Source organism: Strix uralensis, chromosome 4 (genome assembly GCF_047716275.1).
Source record: "Strix uralensis isolate ZFMK-TIS-50842 chromosome 4, bStrUra1, whole genome shotgun sequence".
NCBI classification, from domain to species: domain Eukaryota; kingdom Metazoa; phylum Chordata; class Aves; order Strigiformes; family Strigidae; genus Strix; species Strix uralensis.
Window position 1 is genome coordinate 106693803 of NC_133975.1, and position 19898 is coordinate 106713700.

The window sequence follows — 19898 nt, forward strand, 5'->3', positions numbered from 1 at the left end:
AAATGCAAAAATCCAGAGAAAAAGTTGAAATTCTTTATTTCCATACCATTTTTGAGATGTATATTAAGAGATTACAAATCTCTTCAGACCAACGTGTTGTTTAGCAAGGAAGGTGCTGGGGAGTTTCGGTTATTCAGTTTGATGCTTTTACTTTCATCACCCTTTCAGCAATTTCTGTGACTTGGATTTTAGCTGTTACTGTATTCATGCATACCACCTTAGTATTTGTTAAAGAGATATGGCATAATATCTTATATTAATTTGAAGTCCAGCCTTTGTTTCTCCTTTCTTAAGGTTTTCCTTTATACTTCACATACTTGAAAATTTCTTTTTCCAGCATCATTTGCTTTGCAGTATTATTCTGGCAATTGGCAACCAATTTTAGTAAATACCCCTTAAAATGTATGTATTAAAATTTTACTCCCACTGCTCCAGATATATCCATGCAAGCCTAATGATATATCTGTACAAGGCCACAGACTTGGAACATGGAAGAAATCTTCTTTCCTTCCTCTTTCAATGTGACAAGGCATGATGACAATATGATTACATCACTGCTCTTTTCCAGGGGGTACAGGAGAAAGAACAGCCTTTATGTGTCCTACACAATTAAACCTGTGCAGAAACCGGTACGCTGGTAACAGTCTTCCTTGAACCCTCCCAGGTGCTTAAGCCTCTGCTCAGGGTGGAGATCATTTGAGTCCGTAAGGAGGACTGCTGCAGCCCAGTGCAGTCAGCTCTGTATCCATCTCGGTGGAAGTGTAACATAGCAGCCTGGAACCCCAGGGCCATAAAGGCTTGGATCTAGTACTTTGTTACGATTAAAAATGTCATTATCTCAGTTTTATATCTTTATCTAATGTGGTAGCTCTTACAGGTACTGTCTTTCTGGTCTGATGATGAGGTTTTATTGTTACAGCATAAGGAGAAATGGATTGAGATGACGAAGATGAAAAGAGACACAGCGTCTATTGAAAAAGTGAGGAAATGATGATTAATAAAGAAATTGGACAATGCAGAAACATGATAGCCATTTAAAAATCTTTTAATCTCACAGTGCTTTGATATCATAATTCTCAGAAAACATTCCAGGTGGTAAGGGTTTGTATTTTTGAGATCATTATTGTCAGGTGAAGGAAGACTGCTAATGTGTGAACTATACCATTCAAGATGTGCCCGGCCTTTGAATGCAACATGCTGACAGGTAATACCTAATCTTTCTTCCACCAAAATCCATCTTTGATACCACAGTAATGGTAGAATTAGGACAACAGCAATCCAAATTGATGCATTGCTTAATTACAACCTTCTTAATAATTTTGGTTGTTTTTCAGGCCAAATTAATGACCTAAATAGGCAAGATGTTAAAACAGTTTCAAATAATGAAATATGGGAGATTTTTTAATACAGAGAGACTATTGCTTCTTCCTAATTGGGAGGAAGGAGCAGAGCTGGTAATGGGTGAATGAAGAGTTAACTCCAGAGGAGGACTTCCCTCTGAGTCTTCTCCCAAGGTAGGTCAAACCCGGCTATATTTTTTTAGAAATACCTTGTTTAAAAACATTCTACCCCATATATGTGTAAACCACGGTTTAGCACACTGAAAGGCATTCTCCCCTTTCTGTGTGCTTCTGTGGCATGAATGTGAGATGACACTAGAGGATGCACCTCTTCAATTTTTCATGTCTATTTTTATCCAAAGATAGCGCTTCAACCTTTTTAACTTGTTTTGTTGCCCATTAAAGAAAGGGAAATGGCTCACACAAGGAACACTTGTGAAGACTAAGGGAGGCTGCAGGGTTTGCTGTGTTGGACAAGACATGCTCTAAACAACAGTTGGTCTTTTTTTTTCTTTACTAAGTTCTCACATCTCACCCCAGAGCAATTCTTAGGTGTCAGCCTAAACCATAAAGTTCCTGAGGATTAACCTGGAGAATCTTGAATTTAAAAAAATCAAGAGACGATCGATTGATTCTTCTGCTAGATCTTACGTTGCCATTTCCTTTCCACTCTGTTCCTCTTGAGGTTCTCCTTCCTGTACAGTACAGTTGTCCTTTTCACCCCGAGGCTTCAGCGCTCTGCAGAAATAGTGATTGTCTAATACCAGAAATGGTCTGCAGTCCTTACTTGCAGCTTTGTCCCATGCATAAGAAATAGAGTGCAGTCATAGGGGTTAAGACAGAGAAGCCATGATGCTTAATAAGAAGCATGAAGTTGATTTAACTTTGCCTACACTGGATGATACAAACTGAAGCACTTCCATGAACAAGGGAAATATTTTTAGTCAAAGGCAAAAGAGCTGTATTACATTGTTTTTATTACCTGGGAATGTCAGATTCTTCTTCCAGCAAGTCAGTGGCATCTTTCCCTTTTTTCCTTACAAATTCTTCGCTTAGCCCAACCTGCTGGAGGGTGTGTCTGTAGCGACGCTCTGCTCCTTGACGAGCATCACGCTATAAAATAGAAACTTAAACTGGGGCTTCCCCATAATGGTCAAGTTGTTTTGAACTTCATGGCTGACATTCCTAATGAGAACAAGAGGAGAGCAAAAGCCCCTGTCCAAATTTTTTGTCATCCATATAGTACAGTACCAAAACTGAATACTAGGACAGTGTCTCACATCTCTCAAAGTCAGAGCTCACCTTTTCCTGCTCCTGTTCTTTTTTAATTTCCTTCTTCTGTTCTCCTGCTTCTACAGCATTCCAGTCTTACCAGACTAGCATACTGGTGTCTGAGTCCTGACTCTGGCACTCAAATTGAGACTATGTGCAAGACAGGGTTGAGATAAATTCTGGACATGTTTGCTTGTAATTTGTAAGCACTAATGACAGTGGAGTTCTGTAAATGGAGAGCATTTGTGAAATAGCTTCGTATCAGCTCATCTTCATGAAACTGAAAACCAAGCATCCTGGATCCTATATCCTCACTGCCTCCAAATAAACCTTGCAGATTAATGTAATCTGAGATGAGAGTTTTCCAGAGGGACTGGCCAGTTCCTAAAGATTAAAGTGTTCTATATGGAACGATAGAAATCTTGTCTCAACACAAGTCATATACTGTGTCATATGCTGTCAATACTGGTGAATTCTTACCAACCTGGCAAACAGAAATGTCACCAATATTTATCATACAAATGTGTTCTCTGCCTCCATTAACCAGTCATCTGAACAGAAAGTCTGACCCAGGAGGGTACTTTCTCTTGAGAAATCTTACATCAGCATATTGTCAATGTATTGCCACTATGTCTCTAACCAGATACCATCCCTGCAAGGAGGCAAGAACTGAAAGAGAAAACCCAGGGAAAAAGATACTTTACAGAGAGTAAAGATTGTATTTACACCTCAAGTGCAATACAGATTTGCAGCTGGTACTGCGTGATGGATGAGATGTGCTGAATGCAACCCCAGAGAGCAGAGCTTGCAGGTGATATAAGTGACGTAACTGTCATCAATGTTTTCCTAGTAGCACTACAGATATAAAGAAAAAGTGCTCAACTGAAGAGGGTTTTAGGAAAAAAAGTTTAAAATTTCTAGATTGTAGGCTGTGGTATTCAGATGCAGAATAGGTATTCATATAATTTCTGGTGTGACAGGGCCTTGATTTTGATCAGACCATATATTTTGATTGCAATATATACTAAGCACTGGAAAGCTCTACAACCAAGAAATAAGTCTGAGTGTTTTTTCAGTGGTGGGAAGGAATTTAGATTATACTTGGGTGGTCCTTCCATATGTTATTTGGAGTGTAGTCAGGAGAGCATGCAACCATTTGCACCTTCTTATCCCTGAATTAACTTGAGACTAGATTTCTTAATACCTGTCTTAAATGAAAGACAGTGTATCCTGTCACCCAGAAACACTCTGGAACTTTGACCGGTTACCTTGGTGACCTGTTCAAAGAGGTATGGTCTGTTCTTGACTCGCAGCTGCATTTCTTCCAGCTCCTTTCTGTATTCCTTTGTTCTCTCTCTCATATTTTGCCTGAAATGGAAAAGTTGCCCATCTAATACAGGTTCCCTCTGAATGTAGTTTATCAGGAATGAGGAATTCTCAATAACTTTCGTCTTTTAAATAGCTCTGGTTATTCTCTTGATTCTGAATGCTGGGAAAAAAATCCTGTTGCTGGCAAGTTATGGACCCATTAGCAAAGCTTTACTGCTAGACTGTAAGCAAAGAAACAGTGTTCACATTTTTAGTAAACCTTGCCTTATGTGTGCTTTACCAAATTATACATTTCAATTGACTTGTTTGTACAAATTAGTTTCTACAAATGTTAATCTAAAGGAAACTGTTCTGTATGGAAGGAGTAGTGTGGAATTGTCAAGAAATCCAATTGAATGTGGAACAGGTTTGACAGCCAAAAAGGAGGCTAGTAATGTTCTTAGACCCAATTCCTCCTAAAGAATTACCTATGATCCCCAGTTAGTAGAGCAAATGGTTATTTCTGTGCCGAATAGGATACTGACCAGTTCTGTTTCAACTTCTCCTTGTGTGTTTCTTCCAGACTTTTATGTGGATCCAGGGCTTTTGCTCGGCTGTTCACTGACTTTCGGATAGCTTGACATTTCTTTTTCTGTTTCTCCAGCCAATAAATTCCTTCTTTGTCCCCTTCCTTTTTGTTATCTTGAGAGTATCTATATAGAAAAAAGTTACTAATGAGCTCACTTAAGACTGCCAGACTACACTCTAGCGGGGAATTTCACTTTTGTAGTCCTCTAAGGAGAAAAGCAAAATTTCAGACATATGAGTGTGCAGCTCCCAAATCAACTGGGAGGCAGGGCAAGAATTAGCAAAGAAAGACGACATTTAGGAAAAGTATTGTCAACATAGTTAATGTGATGAGGGAAAACACTGACTTTTTTCCCCTCCATTTTGGTCATTAGTTGCTGTATGGTCTTGTAGACAAACTTTTCTACTTACCTAATAGCAGATTCCCTTTTTCTAGTTGCATCTGTAATATGCACTGGAAGGGTGTTGGAAGAGAGAGAAGAAAGTCCGGTGAGAGAATGACATTTTTGCATTGAAACCTTGGAAAGTTGCTGAGAATCCTGAAAAAAATGGAACTTCATTCAGTGTATTTGTTCACAATACAGAATCTCCTCTGTTCTTTGTCTACCAAAGAGAACAGTTGGTATACAGTTGGTGTATGTGGGCAATGCACTCATTCTTCTCTCTTCCATCAGGAGGGATTTACATGGGGAGGGGCTGAGGGATGAGGGGAAGGGGATGTGATTAGGAGTATGGAAGGGTGCCTGAGTCTTAGCTGTCACAGCTTATCTCTTTGTGTAGAATTTTGTTCTCTGGTTTATCCTAGAATTCTGCGGTATTCCCAAGACAAGGGCAGAGGTCACAGGACATTAACCATCCATAAATAAGTGCTATACATTTAAGAAGTTGCTATCTTGATCAGAGAAAGCAGTACCACAGAAATATCCAGTCATCTCACCTTTATCTTTTCATTAGCCTGCCTCTGCCTGCCACGGAGATTGGAAGTTCTTAACTTGAATGGCTTATTACGAGTTGCCTCTTTGATTTCTTGTCTCCTTACTGCTTCCCTCTGAAATGCCCAGTAAAGTCCTTCAAAATCCGGTATTGTTGGATTAGTTCTTGGCTTGAAGCTGAAACTTTTATCCTGCAAGAAGCCAAGTCTTTCCTGCTTAGTTTTAGTGGCAGTTCGGGACTGAGGCGCCCTCCGACAGTTGCTAGTATCTATAGGAGCTACGGAGAGCTCAAGCAAATCCTTCGCTCTCATCTGAATGCGGATTTCTCTGTAGAGTTCAGCTTCTAATGAATCAAAAGCAAAGCAATGAGAAGAGTATGAGTGACATGAAAGGCTGTGAAATTGCCACTGCACAACTCTCAAACTTTTTGATGGCAGCTACATATATAGGAGAGACCAGACATCCTGTGTTCTCTCTCCCCACTTTCCAGCCTGTCTCTCTCCTTTGCCTCCCAGGGAAAAAAAAATCAGATACCAGAAAAAACACGGTAGCGTCTCTTAGGCATTAATCTCTAAATACCTCTTTCACTTATCAGAGTAAGTTACTGAACAGCCTTCTCCTCCTATTCTTAGGGGTACCAGCTAACTTGTGCCCTTTGTCTTGCAGAAGTGTTGTGTTAATCAAGGTTTTACTTTTCATATGGGACTTTCTGTCATTGTGTTGACTGTGTGATCCAGATGGGCTGTTCACATAGACTTGTAACGGCTGGGGGCTTTTCCATGTAATGTCCAGCAGTGTTTGTCTATATTGGAAAAGATTTTAAGTAAGTAGCATTTGGTGAATGGATCATGTCTTGTGACTTCTATGACAAACTTTCCATAGAAGGAATGTGTTTCAGGGTATAGCATGAAACTGAGGCCTTTCCCGTGCAACACTAAATATTTGTGAAAACGCAGACAGTTGGCTGTGGGTTGGGTTTTTGCTTTTAGAAAAAAAATCAATACTGTTGTTTGCAAAATAAAACTGGTTTCTTGAGTCTATAAGTTTGCATTGAGGTATGAAATATTCATTCCTCCTTCCTTCTCATATACCAGATAGAAACAGAACAATGGCTTGTCTTTTGCTCTTTTACCTTTCTAATCTATTTAGTTCAGTACACCACAACAGAATGTTTTCTGGTGAAACTGGCATATACTCAACAAGAAATCAGTGGGAAACTGGAAAAAAAAAGGGGGGTGAGAAAAGCAATGAGAATTAGCAAGGACTGGTTTAGTTCCTATATTCAAGTATGAAGTCTGTATTGCTTACTTCAAACTTACAATTGTTGGGGCTTAAGCCATCTGAAAGAAAGCAAACATCAAGAAAATTTCCTTGGCTGTCCCTCTGACTAGAATGGTCCTGTCACGTACCTCCCCTGTTTTAGCACTTAAGAAGGTGGAGAGCAAGTGGAAAGGTGACTGAAAACATCAGAGAATGGCAGGAGAGACTGGATTACTGCACTATCACTTAGAACTCAAATAATTGCCTGATTTGGGCTCACGAAATATTTTTCTCCTAGGGGTTCTGTGCAGCACAGATTACTTAGAAATAGTGTGACCAGCAAAAGTAGGGAGGTGATGGTCCCCTGGTACTCTGCACTGGTGAGGCCACATCTGGAATATTGTGTCCAGTTTTGGGCACCTCAATACGAGAGGGATATCGAGGTGCTGGAGTGAGTGCAGAGGAGGGCAACGAAGCTGGGGAAGGGCCTGGAGAACAAATCCTATGAGGAGCGATTGAAGGAGCTGGGACTGTTCAGTTTGAGGAGGAGAAGGCTAAGGGCAGACCTCATCACTCTACAACTACCTGAAAGGACATTGTAGAGAGGTTGGTGCTGGTCTCTTCTCACAGGTGATTAGTGACAGAACAAGAGGGAATGGCTTTAAACTCCAACAGGGGAGGTTTAGACTGGACATTAGGAAAAAATTTTTCACAGAAAGAGTGGTCAGACAGTGGAATAGGCTGCCCAGGGAGGTGGTGGAGTCACCATCCCTGGATGTGTTTAAGGGTCGTTTAGATGAGATTTGGGGGGATATGGTGTAGGGGAGAACTTTGTAGAGTAGGGCTGATGGTTGGACTTGATGATCCCAAGGATCTTTTCCAACCTGAATGATTCTGTGATTCTAAAAAGTCTGTGACTTGGGTAGGAGTAAAATTGTTAGTTCTAAGATACTGCACAGAGCTTGGACACTTCTGGCACTACATCTGTCTTCACGTTTGTGCCCCAAATCATCTAAGTCCCTTTAGCATAACCAAAGGTATGGGATCCAGTGCAGGGAAGGATTCCCAAACTGACATGATTTGCAGCAAAAGGGGTATGGAAATCTGTCTGAAAAGCACAGTGTACCCGTGTGTGCTGGGGAGTGGTACAGAACTGCTGCTGCTGACACTGATACAAGACTATTAAATTTAGGACACTCTACTGTAGGGGTATCTAGATGAAACGTAATGACCAGTGATACACAGGAGACTAGACAACACCAGGAGAGGTAATGATATTGTCTTTACACTCCAAGTAATGCCCTATGGGCCATGATCCTACCTCCCAGCATGGAGACAGCAAGGGACACACAGGGGGTTGTTTTTATAGGAAGACCCCTGGCATTTTACCTTTGAGTTTATCTCCAAGAAGTGCGTCATAAGTAGATTTTGGAACTTTTTTACTTGTTTGCTTCTGTTTGGAGCTCTCATTTGGGGTTGCTGCTGTCAGGAACTTTTGTCTGATAGCTTCTTTCTTTTTTTCCTCCTTCTCCAGGAAACTGAAGGGCCGCTGGGTTGAAAGTAGCAGCTCCTTTCTTTTCTGTGTTGCTATTTGCCTGCGAGTCTCATTTTGCTCCATTAATTCCTGATAAAGGGGCAGAAACACGTGGGCAGGTACAGGCTGTGCCCGGAATTGTTTCTGACATTCAGCTTCATCCTGGCTTTGCCTTTTGTCTCTCTGTTTGTCTAGTTCAAGAAACATGTATGACTTCATCAACTGGGACTTTTTGCGAGCTTCCCGCAGCGTCATTTTGAAAGGCTGAGGGATGGTGATGGAAGGAATCCATGGAGATGAAGCGCTTTTTGGCCTCAAGCGGGATTTAGGAAACAAGTAAGGCTTTTGCTGATCCCAGGTACTGCCCGAGGTGAGGTCGATCAAAGAACTGGACTGCCTTTTGTTACCAGATGTATAACTAAGACAAAGACATTATGAAGGGGAAATAAGTGAAATTATTAAAAGATAGAGTTAAAAGAAGGGAGACAGTGTTGATTAAGAGAAAGACACTGCAGGCTGAGTTGGTTCATTAAGACAGGCCTAGGGCTTATTGTTCTCAGGCTCTATATTTTGCTTTGCTACCAAAGTTTTTAAGCAGAGCTTTGCTTGTTTTCTGTTTTCCATGTATAAAACGGCGGTTATGCCTACTTAGCTCTGAAATGCAATTTATTATGCCGCTAGCACTCTATTTCCAGAAAGGCCACAAGTAAACCAGAAAGTTCCAGTTTTAGGGATATCTGGCAGACAGCTACTCAGCATAAAAGACAAACTCAGGAGAGGCAGTAAATCAGGCACACAGATGCACAAATCCTAACAAACAGTACCAAACACCAGCATTCCTAAGATGCTGATGGAAGGGCCATTGCAAGGAACTGCTTTAGCGCAACTCCTTAGAGGTTCAGCTGGGCGCTTTATAGTTCGTAAGAAGATCGTATAATTGATAATAAGAAAAAAGCCCAAGATTATCACAGGTCTCATTGAAATAGCAAACTTCTCGTAGATGTTTGAGGGTGATTGTGAAACTGAGTAAAACTTGTGAGATATTTAGGGAAGGAATAAATGCAGCTAAAAGGAAGGATCCAAGTGGATCAGATCAGGGTGGGCCAAGAACAGGAAAATGGGAAAAAGGGGGGGAACAGAAGGTGCTGATCATGCATAAACAGGCTCCTGTTCAATACCCTTGCCTGGTGATTGCTGCAGTCCATTCTTCATAAATTATTTCCTTTGTAAGAGCATGTGTGTGTGATCTGCTAGTGAATTTCAAGCTGGACTAACCACAGAGAAAGACAAGAGGTGTGAGAGCTAGACACTGGAGGGACCACAGCTCTGAAGACTGAATGCTGGATAGGAACGTGGGTGATCTGCTAGCCAATTTTAAGCATGATTAGCTGATGAGCAGGAATGGGATTTGTGCTGGTCATGTTTTATGTGAAAGCTGCTTACGTGGGCACCTGTTGGCCCCATCCTCCCATCTGTGGATAGATTTGTGGCCAGCGTTTTGGCACCTATATATGTGCATCCTGGGACTTCACACTCTGCCTCGTCACAGGTCAGACACAGCAAGAATCCCACATGCCATTCTGCCATCCTTACCAGGTACCATCCTACCTGAGAGCCTCCCACAGCTTGTCACGCAGGACTGCCGCCTCCTGCCTGAAACTCTCGAACTCCTCATCCTCTTCGGATACCCCGAGGTCACCCCTTAACTTTGCCTGGTGCGGTAAGCCCGGTTCTAATGGAGACCGCCGGCCTCCCATCCCGAGAGGCTGCTCCCAGCTCCTCGCCTGGTGGCGGGAGCCGCGGGAGTTGGTCCGTTACAGCCTGAGGGGATGCCGTGTCACCTGGAAGAAAAAAAAAAAATAAATTGAGAAGTGCTCGTTTCGGGGGTGCGACCCCAACCTCCAGGCCCGGCCTCGGCGCTCCCCGGGCTGAGGTAGCGCCGCGGCCGGGCCGCCGCCCTCACCTGCAGGCGGCCGCCTCAGCCCTCCAACGGCACCGATCCAGCTCCCGCCAATCAGCGAAGCCGGCAGTGCTCTAGGCCCGCCTTTTCGGCCTCAAGCAGCCAATCAGACTCCAAGACGGGCCGCACCCGCCGCTCGCTCATTGGTGCTCGGGAAGAGGTGTTTCGTGTAGCGCCCGCCCCCGGGCAGGTTGCGTTGTCATGGCTTCCAGAAAGCCACTTCCGCCCTGTCGTCACTTCCGCGGTGATGGCGGTCGCGTGTGGCAGGGGGCTGCTGGCCCCGCTCGCTGGGAGGTTGCGGGCCGGCTCCCGGGTTCCCCTCCGGTCTGTTGCCGCCGCCGCGCCGCTCTATGATGTGGTGGTGTCGGGCGGGGGAATGGTCGGGAGCGCCATGGCCGCAGTGCTGGGTAAGGCTGTGACCTTCTCGGCCGCGCCGGGCGGCACCTTCGGGCCTCCCGCACCGTGTTCTGTGAGTTCAGCGAGTCGCGGGTTTTGTGTCCCGCTGTCTCACCGGTTCCACGAAAAACTTCAGTGTGGGAGCTTTCCCAAAACCTCAATGTTTCAGTGTCTGGAGTATCGGGTACTTTTATAAGTGGACCTTATAAAAAGGAGATAACTATGTAGTTATCATTTAGGATCTTAACATTCAAGATCCTGTTGTGAAATTTCCTTATTCCTGCATCCCCTTGTGACAGCACTCTAAAGTTGACTTAAAGCTGTTTGGTTAGCTGATCGTTATGATGAGCCTTGTCCTACTTATGTGTGTGTTAATGTAGCCGTTACTTTGAATTCTGTAGACTGCTTGTCTTCTGCCAAACATGGTCGCCTTTAAATCACTGATGGATAATTTCAGCCATAGCTGAAAATGCTTTTCTGATCTGAAGTTTCATTTTCTAAGCCTGAATTTAATCACTGGAATACCAAGTTAAAATGCATTCATGCATGGCCTGTATCAGTAGAGATCTGAAAGTACTGGCTGCTTCTTTATTTGCAATGTTGATTCAGAAGGGTGCAATAGTGACAGAAGCCTAAAGAAGAGTGTAAAGAAGAGCAAAAGAGCAATGACCCTAAGCAGTAAGTGCTTTGCAAGTGTAAGGATTTACCTTGCAAGCTTACTGTTCTGTTTGTATTGTTACACAAGACCACAGTGAAATTGAGACATCGTAAGGATCCCCTCCAGCAGTGATATCTAAGGCTAACATGTGGGTTTCGGTCCTTTCAAGAGATGAGGTTGTGTTATGCATAACCTAGAAAATACGTTCAGGATACTGCTGTTATTGGGACTGCTGTAGCAGTAAACTCTGGATGTTATAAGGACAATGTTTCTGGTCTTAGTACCTTCCGCAGCCATAGGGGTCAGATGCAACAAGTACGGCTAATTCAGCTGTAGTGTGATTTACTTTTGAGTCCTCTCTTCATTTTTTATCAGTTCTCTTTGAAAATTAAAGTGTAAACTGCCTGTGCTATTCCACTGTCAGAATATAAGGATAAAGAAAACATTAATGTAGTGGCTAAATATCATAGAAGTTTTATTTTGATGACTTGTTCTAATAGGTGAATTTATGTTCAAACTCCGAAAAATGTGTTCCGTGCATGGAGTAAACATTGCAGATTTCACTTGTTAATACTTCACTAATGAGCTGTCATAACAAAATAGGCACAAATTTGTACAAAATGTAAACTTTATACAAAAAGAAAACATTTAATCATTGCTTTAACTGCCAGAGGTTTGTCCATCTCAGTAACAGGACTGTAGTCATAAAGCTTTAAAATATAAAAGTTCACCTGCTTGGTCAAAACCTGTATTGTAAATTAATTTCTTCATTAAGTTTTGCATCTACTCTGTCTTATTACAAAAATGCATATCATTACTATAGAAACAAGAAATTAGTTTTTTTGGCAGAAGCATTGTAACAAAGCATGTACTTGTTTATTTTAGGGCATGATATCCACTTCCATGATAAGAAGATTGCTTTGCTGGAGGCTGGTCCTAGGAAAGAATGTGATCACATGCCAGACAGTTACAGTAACAGGGTCAGTTCCATCTCCCCAGGATCAGCAACCCTCCTAAGCAGTAAGTGTGATTTCTACTGTTTGCGTTTTAACCCTCTATTTGATCTGGTTTTATTTTGTTTAAACAAAACCCCTTTAAGCATGTGTTGCCTTCATCTTAAACTTAACGGAATTATTTGCCCTTGTCTCTTAGTATTCTATATGCTGAATTGTGGTGATGAAATCAGGCTTCTCTTGATAACAGGGATCTGTGTTCTGGTATGTTGGCCTGATTCGTTATATAAATATTTGTAACATTAGGTTAGTGAAAGATTGTAAGGTGCTCTCTACGGTATCTGGAATGTTCTGTTCACAAAAGCAGCACATGCTTAGTGCTCTGTAGTCTGGTAACTCACTTCTGATTAATTTTAATTTTAAAGAGATATTTGAGCCTTGGTTCCTTATGGAGAAAGAAATGTTCTAAACAATGATGGCCATGCGTTTCTGTGTCTGTTTTATTGTTCAGTGATAGGACAGTGAGAGTTGACTGTTAAGTAACAGCGTTCACAAAAAACTCTTGTTTCTTTTCTGCTGGCTTGTGTTAACAGTAAAATAATGTGATGCTGGAGCTGTGAAAGTATTGAGGCAGACCCGGCCCTGTCTAGAGATGGTACAAGCAGAGTCTGGGCATTGATAGTCAAGGAGGGAGGAGGAAAGTTTGGAGTGAGCTTCAGTTTTGTTTGAGTCTCAATGTCATGTGTGAACCTGTATCTCTATGCATTTGTGTCCTTTCTCTCTTTCAGGTTTTGGTGCGTGGGATCATGTCTGCAGCCTGAGACTCAAACCGTTCCGGCGAATGCAGGTGCTTTACTTAGGGCTGTGAATATACTATATGTCCACCTGCTTTGAACTCTCAGAAGTACTTATGTTAATGACCCAAAGATTACCTTTTTTCTTTGGTAAAGGGCAGGTCATGCTTATGATGATTCCTGTTATTTTTTTGGGGGTAGCAGTCTACTCAGAAATACCCATCCTCAGAGTCTTGATGTTACAGGGTGAAAGATTGATTCCTAATGGAAGCCGTAGATATTGAGGCATGGGTGCTAGTCAGGAAATAAAGGTAAAGGTGTGTATTGGTTTTGGCTGGGATAAATTAATGCTGTTCATAGTAGCTCATACCGGGCTATGTTTTGGATTTGTGCTGGAAACAGTGTTGATGATACAGGGATGTTTTAGCTATTGCTGAGCAGTGCTTACACAGAGCCAAGGCCTTTTCTGCTTCTCACACCACCCCACCAGCGAGGAGGCTGGGGGTGCACAAGAAGCTGGGAGGGGACACAACCGGGACAGCTGACCCCAACTGACCAAAGGGATATCCCAGACCATGTGATGTCATGCTCAGCATATAAAGCTGGGGGAAGGGGAAGGAAGTGGGGGATGTTTGGCGTGATGGTGTTTGTCTTCCCAAGTAACCGTTACGCATGATGGAGTCCTGCTTTCCTGGAGATGGCTGAACACCTGCCTGCCAATGGGAAGTGATGAACGAATTCCTTGTTTTGCTTTGCTTGCATGCACAGCTTTTGCTTTACCTATTAAACTGTCTTTATTTCAACCCATGAGTTTTTGCACTTTTACCCTTTCAGTTCTCTCCCCCATCCCACTGTGGGGAAGGGAGCAAGCAGTTGTGTGGTGCTGAGCTGCCTGCCGGGGTTAACCCACAACAAGGTGGTAGGGTAGCTTTGTATGTTAATCATGTAACAGGATAGTAGGGATAAAAAACTTTCTTTGCAATTAGTTGAGATGAAGCTAGATCACTGTATGAAAGGAATTATGTAATGTACTTTAGTAGCTGGGAATGGATGGTAATTCAGGACGTTTCCTCTAGTTCTGTGTTTCTAGATTGCTGTGTCCTTTTCCTCTTAAGGTGGATACATTCATAGTCCCTGAAAGGAACAGCACTTCTTTATCATGTAGCTTCATGTAATGTATTTTTTCTTTGTAGGTGTGGGATGCTTGTTCAGAAGCCATGATCGTTTTTGAGAAAGATGACTTAGATGACATGGGTTACATAGTGGAAAATGATGTCATTATGTCTGCTCTCACAAAACAGTTAGATGCAGTAGCAGGTAGTGGTCAACTTCTTTAATATTTTATTTCCTGCAGAGAGCTTTCAGTTATTTGCCTTCTGTTGTATGTCCTAAGTTATGAGAGGGAGAAAGATAATTAATCTAACAAGTTGATACATAGGCAGCTTCTTGAATTGGGGGGAGGGAGAAATTTGTCTTCCGAAGGCTACGCATCAAGAAAGCAGTTGCATATGTAGTTCTCCAGAACATAGTCTCTCCAGAAATAGACTTAATGAAAAGATCCAGAGCAGGCCCTGTGGTGACAAAGGGTTGGCCAGATCTGTTCTTTCAGGGTGCCTTGAAAATTGTAGGGTCAGCTTTTAGGGTGCCATTAAGACACGCGTGGCCTTTGCTGTTGTAGTGATGTTTCCTTTTTTCATGTCTGTATCATGCTGTGACCATGGTACTTTGTGTTCCCATCAGACCGGGTGGAGGTTTTCTACAGGAGCAGAGCAGTGGGGTATACCTGGCCCCTTCCCTCTCACAGCTGTGACACAAGCCCTTGGGTCCAAATTGAGTTAGCTGATGGACGCAGACTTCAGACCAAACTGCTGGTAACTAAACTTTTTATTTCTGTTGATCAGGCATCATCTCTCACCCAAGTCCTTTCCACTGGATTTGGTTCTGATTCCATGTGTGCCGCTCCACCCGCGTGGAGGGCTTGAGTGAGGTGAGTGCCTAACTCTGTCAGAGATGCTATGGGACACGGTGCGTAGCCTTTTCTGTACCTGACGCAAGAAGACTGTGCTGAATTGGACAAGTGCAGAAGGGGCTACCTCTTCTGTTTTTTGGGGAATCTTTTTTTCCGAATAAACAAAAAAATGTGTACATGCAGGCTGAGGTTTGTAGACTGGAATATTGGCTTTCTTAGGAGCTGCTGAAGAGGTTGCTTTGTATCTGTTTTGCAGATTGGTGCAGATGGTCATAACTCAGTAGTCCGGAAGGAAGCTGAAATTAAGAACATTGAGCATCGGTACGACCAGTCAGCTGTGGTGGCAACTCTCCATTTGTCTGAGGTGAAATCCTGCAAAGTGACTCTTCCATAGCAGCAGAACAGCTTAAGCAGGTGATCCAGGTCCCTAGTTCGTAACTCTCCACTTACTTCTTTCCACTGTAGGCCACAGACAATAATGTAGCATGGCAGAGGTTCCTTCCCACAGGGCCGATTGCACTTCTTCCGGTAAGGTGACTCGCAGTCTCTGTACTTTTTTTTTTAAGTCTGTTCTTTTCTAGTAACTTTATTTCTGTCTGTGCTTTTCTATGTTGGTTCTGTCTCTTAAGAATTTGTCCATCTGCCTTTTACTTTACAGTTATTGCATTTGTTTTCCCTTCTGCCCTCTCACTTTTTCCTTGGTATTTCCCACTTGTAGCAAGTTGGGCTGGAAGAGTAAAGTTCAGAGGGACTGGTGTGAGGCAGGGCAGTGGGGAAATCTTTGCACTGATCATTTATTTTTGCTTCTTTTTCTCTTGACACTTAAACTTGACGTTCCCTTAAACTAGCTGTCTGACACTGCCAGCTCTCTGGTCTGGTCTACATCTCATGAACATGCATCGGAACTTCTCGGTATGGATGAGGAAAGTTTTGTGGATAGCATCAACTCTGCCTTTGTGAGTATCAGCCTTGTGGTGGGTGTGAGGCTGACTTTGTTTTAATCACAAGAAATACAATGGAGCCCTACAGCTTAAAGGATGGTGGGAGATAATGGGAGAGGTGGATTCTCAAGTTCCTTCCCCTGGTGAGGATAGTATTAAAAAGGCACTTAGCAAAGAATGGATGACCCCTTGCGACTGAATTAGATTAGTTCTGAAAGTCACAGAAGTTGTTGAACTAAATTTCCAAAAGGTGGGAAGGGTAGGCTCATCCTAGTTTGAAACTTTTATGTCCTAAAATGATGATAGTTTCTTCTGCTGTATAGTTTTGTCCAAGTGGTTAAAATTCAGTATTTGGAGCTCATTCAGATGGTTTTCTACTGGATTGTTTTACATGTCTAGTTTGGGTTAACATCTAAAGATTTGTTTTTTCAGTGGAGCAACGTAAACCACTCTGACTTCATTGATACTGCTGGGGCCATGTTTCGATCTGCTATTTCACTCCTGAAACCCTCAGGGACTGCAGTCCGTCAGCTGCCCCCAAGTGTTGCTAAAGTAGATCCAGGGAGCCGAGCCATGTTCCCTCTTGGAATGGGGCATGCGACAGAGTATGTCCAGCACCGTGTGGCTCTTATCGGGTAAGGTCCCTGGGGTAGCCCTTGTGTGAGTGGGTGGCGTGGCGTTAGAAATGATGTGAGCGTAGCGGCTCCCAGACAACAAATTAGATTGTTAGAAATATTTATGGTTTCAGTTTGACTTTATCCAGGCCAGTTTGTACCATGTGCTCTTGTGCCAACAAAGTCCTTTATTATGAGTAGCTCTGTCCATTGTGTGTGCTTTCTATGTAAACTCTGAGATAATTATTTCCCTTTTCTGGTTTGTGTAGTCCAGCGAAATGATTCAGTGTCTCATGCTGGACCTGTACTTCCTCAAACATTGTAGCAGCCATTCTGTGTACCAGTTTGAGTTTTAAACTCACCTTTCTTGAACACAAATGGCAAAACTTAAAAATTATTCCACATGAGATGTCATAGGCTTTTGTATGGTGACCTATAGTAACAGGAAGGTATCTCATCTTTTAAATTCTAAGGTTATACGTACTTTTTTCTCCACCACAGTTGCAATACACTGGTAGCTTAGAGTAATCCTTGGATGCCATACTACACTTCAGATACTTTTCATCTTTCCAACTTGTGAGCCACTCTGTGCTTCATAGCTTGTTAAAGTGCATGATCTTATATTTCATACCCAAACTTCATTTCATTTCTCTAACTTTAAGACTTCCTTATCAGTATGTCTGGCTTTGTCCTTTACAGACAAGTCTGCTCATAAAAGAACCTGATTTTGTTTCTATTCAATGATATCCCACTTTGTATTCATGATGTCTGTTTACTTTGTCTCTGTGAAATGTGGCAGAGATATACCTCCTGTTGTGCTGAGGTCACTTATAAAACATTGAGGCCTGTTCCACACATGATCCGAGAGAGGACTTTTTAGAATTTTTCCTTTCAGAACTGCTTTTTGTTATCTCCCCTTTGTCTTGCTCCTTACAACTGGAGAGGCAGTCAGGTAGCTCAGCATAGCATGCAGGGAAGTACTGGATAAAGCGTATATGGTGCCGTAAGGTGGTGTTTATTGCAGAGAGGTGAGGAGTGCTATACTGATCCCTTCTGGGGCTTGTCAGCCTTTATGGCGTTCTTCAAGAAGGGATATAAATTTCTGTCTTTTCTTGCTCCAGGGATGCAGCACACAGAGTCCACCCACTTGCAGGACAAGGTGTAAACCTGGGCTTTGGTGATACTGCATGTTTAGCCCATCACCTCAGTGCAGCAGCCTTCAATGGGAGCGACCTGGGTAAGAATCCAAGACAACCAAGTGGCTGGAAGAGGATTAGTCTTACAGGCCTTCGCTGCTAACATCAGGACATGCGTTACCACTGTTGCAGGTTAAGTGTGCTGCTGTCTTGTGTTTGAAAGGCACAAGCAGCTTTGAAGCAAAACTGTTCCGATGACCGTTGGCTGTGGAGTGGTTAAAGATTCTTGGATGCAGTTTCTGTCCCACAAATCTCAAAGCTGCTTTAAGAAAAAGTTTTGCAGAATGGTAGTTAAAGAGGTGGTGACATGAAGAGCACTAGCTGATGGAAGGAGGCCTTTATTAATATGAACCATTTCTCTGTTCTGTGTTTTCAGTTGACAGTGGAGACTGCTATATAGATAAGATGCACAATTGTTTGTGGCACTCGGTTTTAATAGGAGCATTCAATTATCTCTTCCAGGCTCCTTAAAACATCTCTTGAAGTTTGAGACAGAACGTCAGAGGCACAATGTCGCCTTGATAGCTGCTGTTGATGTGCTAAAGAGGCTTTACTCCACGAGGCTGGCTCCCTTGGTGTTGCTGAGGACATGGGGATTGCAAGCAACAAATGCCCTGCCTCCTGTCAAGGTAAGAATCTCACTTTAGTGAGGGCTGTAGGAAGAGTCCAGAACTATTTGTGAAACATACAGAAGCTGTGAATACTTTCTTCTTTTAAATGAAACATGTTTGGTTAGAAAATGCTACTTGCTCAAACTGAAGTTTTGAGTCCTGAATGAGCCTGAGGAGTTCCTAAATAACTGATGACTTAGTAGTAACTGTTTTCTCCTGCAGCATAAGGGAAGGTAAGGGATCGAAGTGTCTATACTCTGTATCAGTAGTTAGAGGTTAGAAGTCATTTGAAGTTTTTTGCTTTATTTTGCTATGGAATGAAAATACAGAACCTTGAACTGCATTCCAGAAATGCATTATGAAAAACCAGGCCTATGAAGACACATATTCACGTGACTTGGCAGATGTGGGGCACAGCTCAAACGAGTTGCCCATTTCTGTGCTGTTTTGCCTTGTGAAATTGTTCCCTCCTGGCAGAAGTGCAAGTCTTCATGATGGAAGTTACCTGAGGAAGGCAGTTGTGAGGAGGTTCAGTCTTAAACACAGACCCTCTATTTGCAGCCTATTTGCCTAAGTTCTGCACCATCTTGACCTAGTTGCTGGATTTTCATGAGGATTCTTAAGCCACCTCTCTCAAAGCTCCCAAGCACTGTCAAGTTAGATTCCTCATTTCTGGATTTGAATGTTTTATTCCACAAATCAAGTCACCTTCCTATTAAACACAGTTGGCGTTTCCTTTGTGTTATGGTCACAGTTAAGACACAGAGTTGAAGAGCAGTAAATTCCAAAGGTGTAGTAGCTGCCACTGGCAAGTATCTTTATTGCACTAAAGAGGACTGTGCTGCTGTTTCAGTGCTCAGAATTTTTTTTCTGTTTCTCTGTTGAAAGCAGAAAACCAAATGAAGACCTCTTTTTCTGAGCACAGAACCTGTTGGTAACAACACCTCTGTTTTGTGCTACTTGGGAAGGAAAGGAATGTTGAAACTTTTAATTTTGTAGCATACAGGGACAGGTGCTCTGCACTTGGCTAGAAAGGCTGACAAAGAACCGTTGTCCATATGTATAAAAGGGAAGGAGACTATAGTTGCGTTCTGGAATGTATGCTTACTATCACTTTATAAATTACTTACCTTTTTCTTCTCTTTTAGGAGCAAATCATGGCTTTTGCCAGCAAGTGATCTGCTGTCAGTTTGGAACAGCAGCTTGCCAGTGAATGCATTGCCCTTATAAGAACTGTGACTGACTTGAATCTTTGAATTGTGTTATTTTTAATTTAACAATAAAACTGAGGGATTAAGCTGTGTATTACATCACCCACCAGTTTATGCAAATGTTCTGTCTCATCTGCTCCCCTCAAGAGGATTTTAGGGTCTCTTCTTATAGTACCATGATGTCTTCAGCCACAGAACTATCTGTACAACGTGCTTTTAATTTGGGCTTTTTGAATTGAAGACTGAGGTGGAAAGAGCTGTCTTCTGGCAAATGCAGTGCTGAATTTTGCCAGCTACAACTTCTGCTGCTTAATTACTTTCAGTTTTCTCTGATGTGATTTCTAGAGCTGTAATGCCACTC

General features: G+C 42.5%; 2 protein-coding genes across 5 annotated transcripts; one reads left to right on the forward strand and one right to left on the reverse strand.

The window, feature by feature from the left end:
* Nucleotides 1–15: 15 nt before the first annotated feature.
* On the reverse strand, nucleotides 16–10272 carry FAM161B (FAM161 centrosomal protein B). 3 transcript variants are annotated; one of them, XM_074868350.1, is made up of 10 exons: nucleotides 10198–10272; nucleotides 9843–10075; nucleotides 8090–8652; nucleotides 5446–5783; nucleotides 4920–5047; nucleotides 4466–4633; nucleotides 3881–3980; nucleotides 2323–2453; nucleotides 1992–2078; nucleotides 16–968 (listed from the first exon to the last, which is right to left on the reverse strand). In XM_074868350.1, the coding sequence occupies exons 2-10, from the start codon at nucleotides 9989–9991 to the stop codon at nucleotides 914–916; spliced, it is 1719 nt and encodes a 572-aa protein (XP_074724451.1). In that variant the 5' UTR covers nucleotides 9992–10075; nucleotides 10198–10272; the 3' UTR covers nucleotides 16–913. The 3 variants fall into 3 exon arrangements, with proteins under 3 accessions (XP_074724451.1, XP_074724452.1, XP_074724453.1); XM_074868351.1 differs by lacking the exon at nucleotides 16–968 and having other exon boundaries at nucleotides 1028–2133; nucleotides 9843–10272; XM_074868352.1 differs by lacking the exons at nucleotides 16–968; nucleotides 1992–2078 and having other exon boundaries at nucleotides 2392–2525; nucleotides 9843–10272.
* On the forward strand, nucleotides 8553–19639 carry COQ6 (coenzyme Q6, monooxygenase). Of its 2 annotated transcripts, none has more exons than XM_074868363.1 (12): nucleotides 8553–8570; nucleotides 12134–12268; nucleotides 12990–13048; nucleotides 14189–14312; nucleotides 14736–14866; nucleotides 15221–15328; nucleotides 15430–15492; nucleotides 15813–15920; nucleotides 16338–16540; nucleotides 17641–17756; nucleotides 18178–18344; nucleotides 19475–19639. In XM_074868363.1, exons 2-12 carry the CDS (start codon nucleotides 12205–12207, stop codon nucleotides 19502–19504), a joined length of 1173 nt encoding a protein of 390 aa, XP_074724464.1. In that variant the 5' UTR covers nucleotides 8553–8570; nucleotides 12134–12204; the 3' UTR covers nucleotides 19505–19639. The 2 variants fall into 2 exon arrangements, with proteins under 2 accessions (XP_074724464.1, XP_074724462.1); XM_074868361.1 differs by lacking the exon at nucleotides 8553–8570 and adding an exon at nucleotides 10368–10601.
* Nucleotides 19640–19898: the final 259 nt, after the last annotated feature.

Coding starts and splice junctions, on each gene's coding strand:
- COQ6 (XM_074868361.1), top strand. CDS start 10,442: ATGGCGGTCGCGTGTGGCAGGGGGCTGCTGGCCCCGCTCGCTGGGAGG. Junction 10,602..12,133: donor CGCCATGGCCGCAGTGCTGG/GTAAGGCTGTGA, acceptor TGTTTATTTTAG/GGCATGATATCCACTTCCAT. Junction 15,493..15,812: donor GGCCGATTGCACTTCTTCCG/GTAAGGTGACTC, acceptor CCCTTAAACTAG/CTGTCTGACACTGCCAGCTC.
- FAM161B (XM_074868350.1), bottom strand. CDS start 9,991: ATGGGAGGCCGGCGGTCTCCATTAGAACCGGGCTTACCGCACCAGGCA. Junction 5,048..5,445: donor AGGCTAATGAAAAGATAAAG/GTGAGATGACTG, acceptor CATTTTTTTCAG/GATTCTCAGCAACTTTCCAA. Junction 2,079..2,322: donor GAAGAATCTGACATTCCCAG/GTAATAAAAACA, acceptor CTATTTCTGCAG/AGCGCTGAAGCCTCGGGGTG.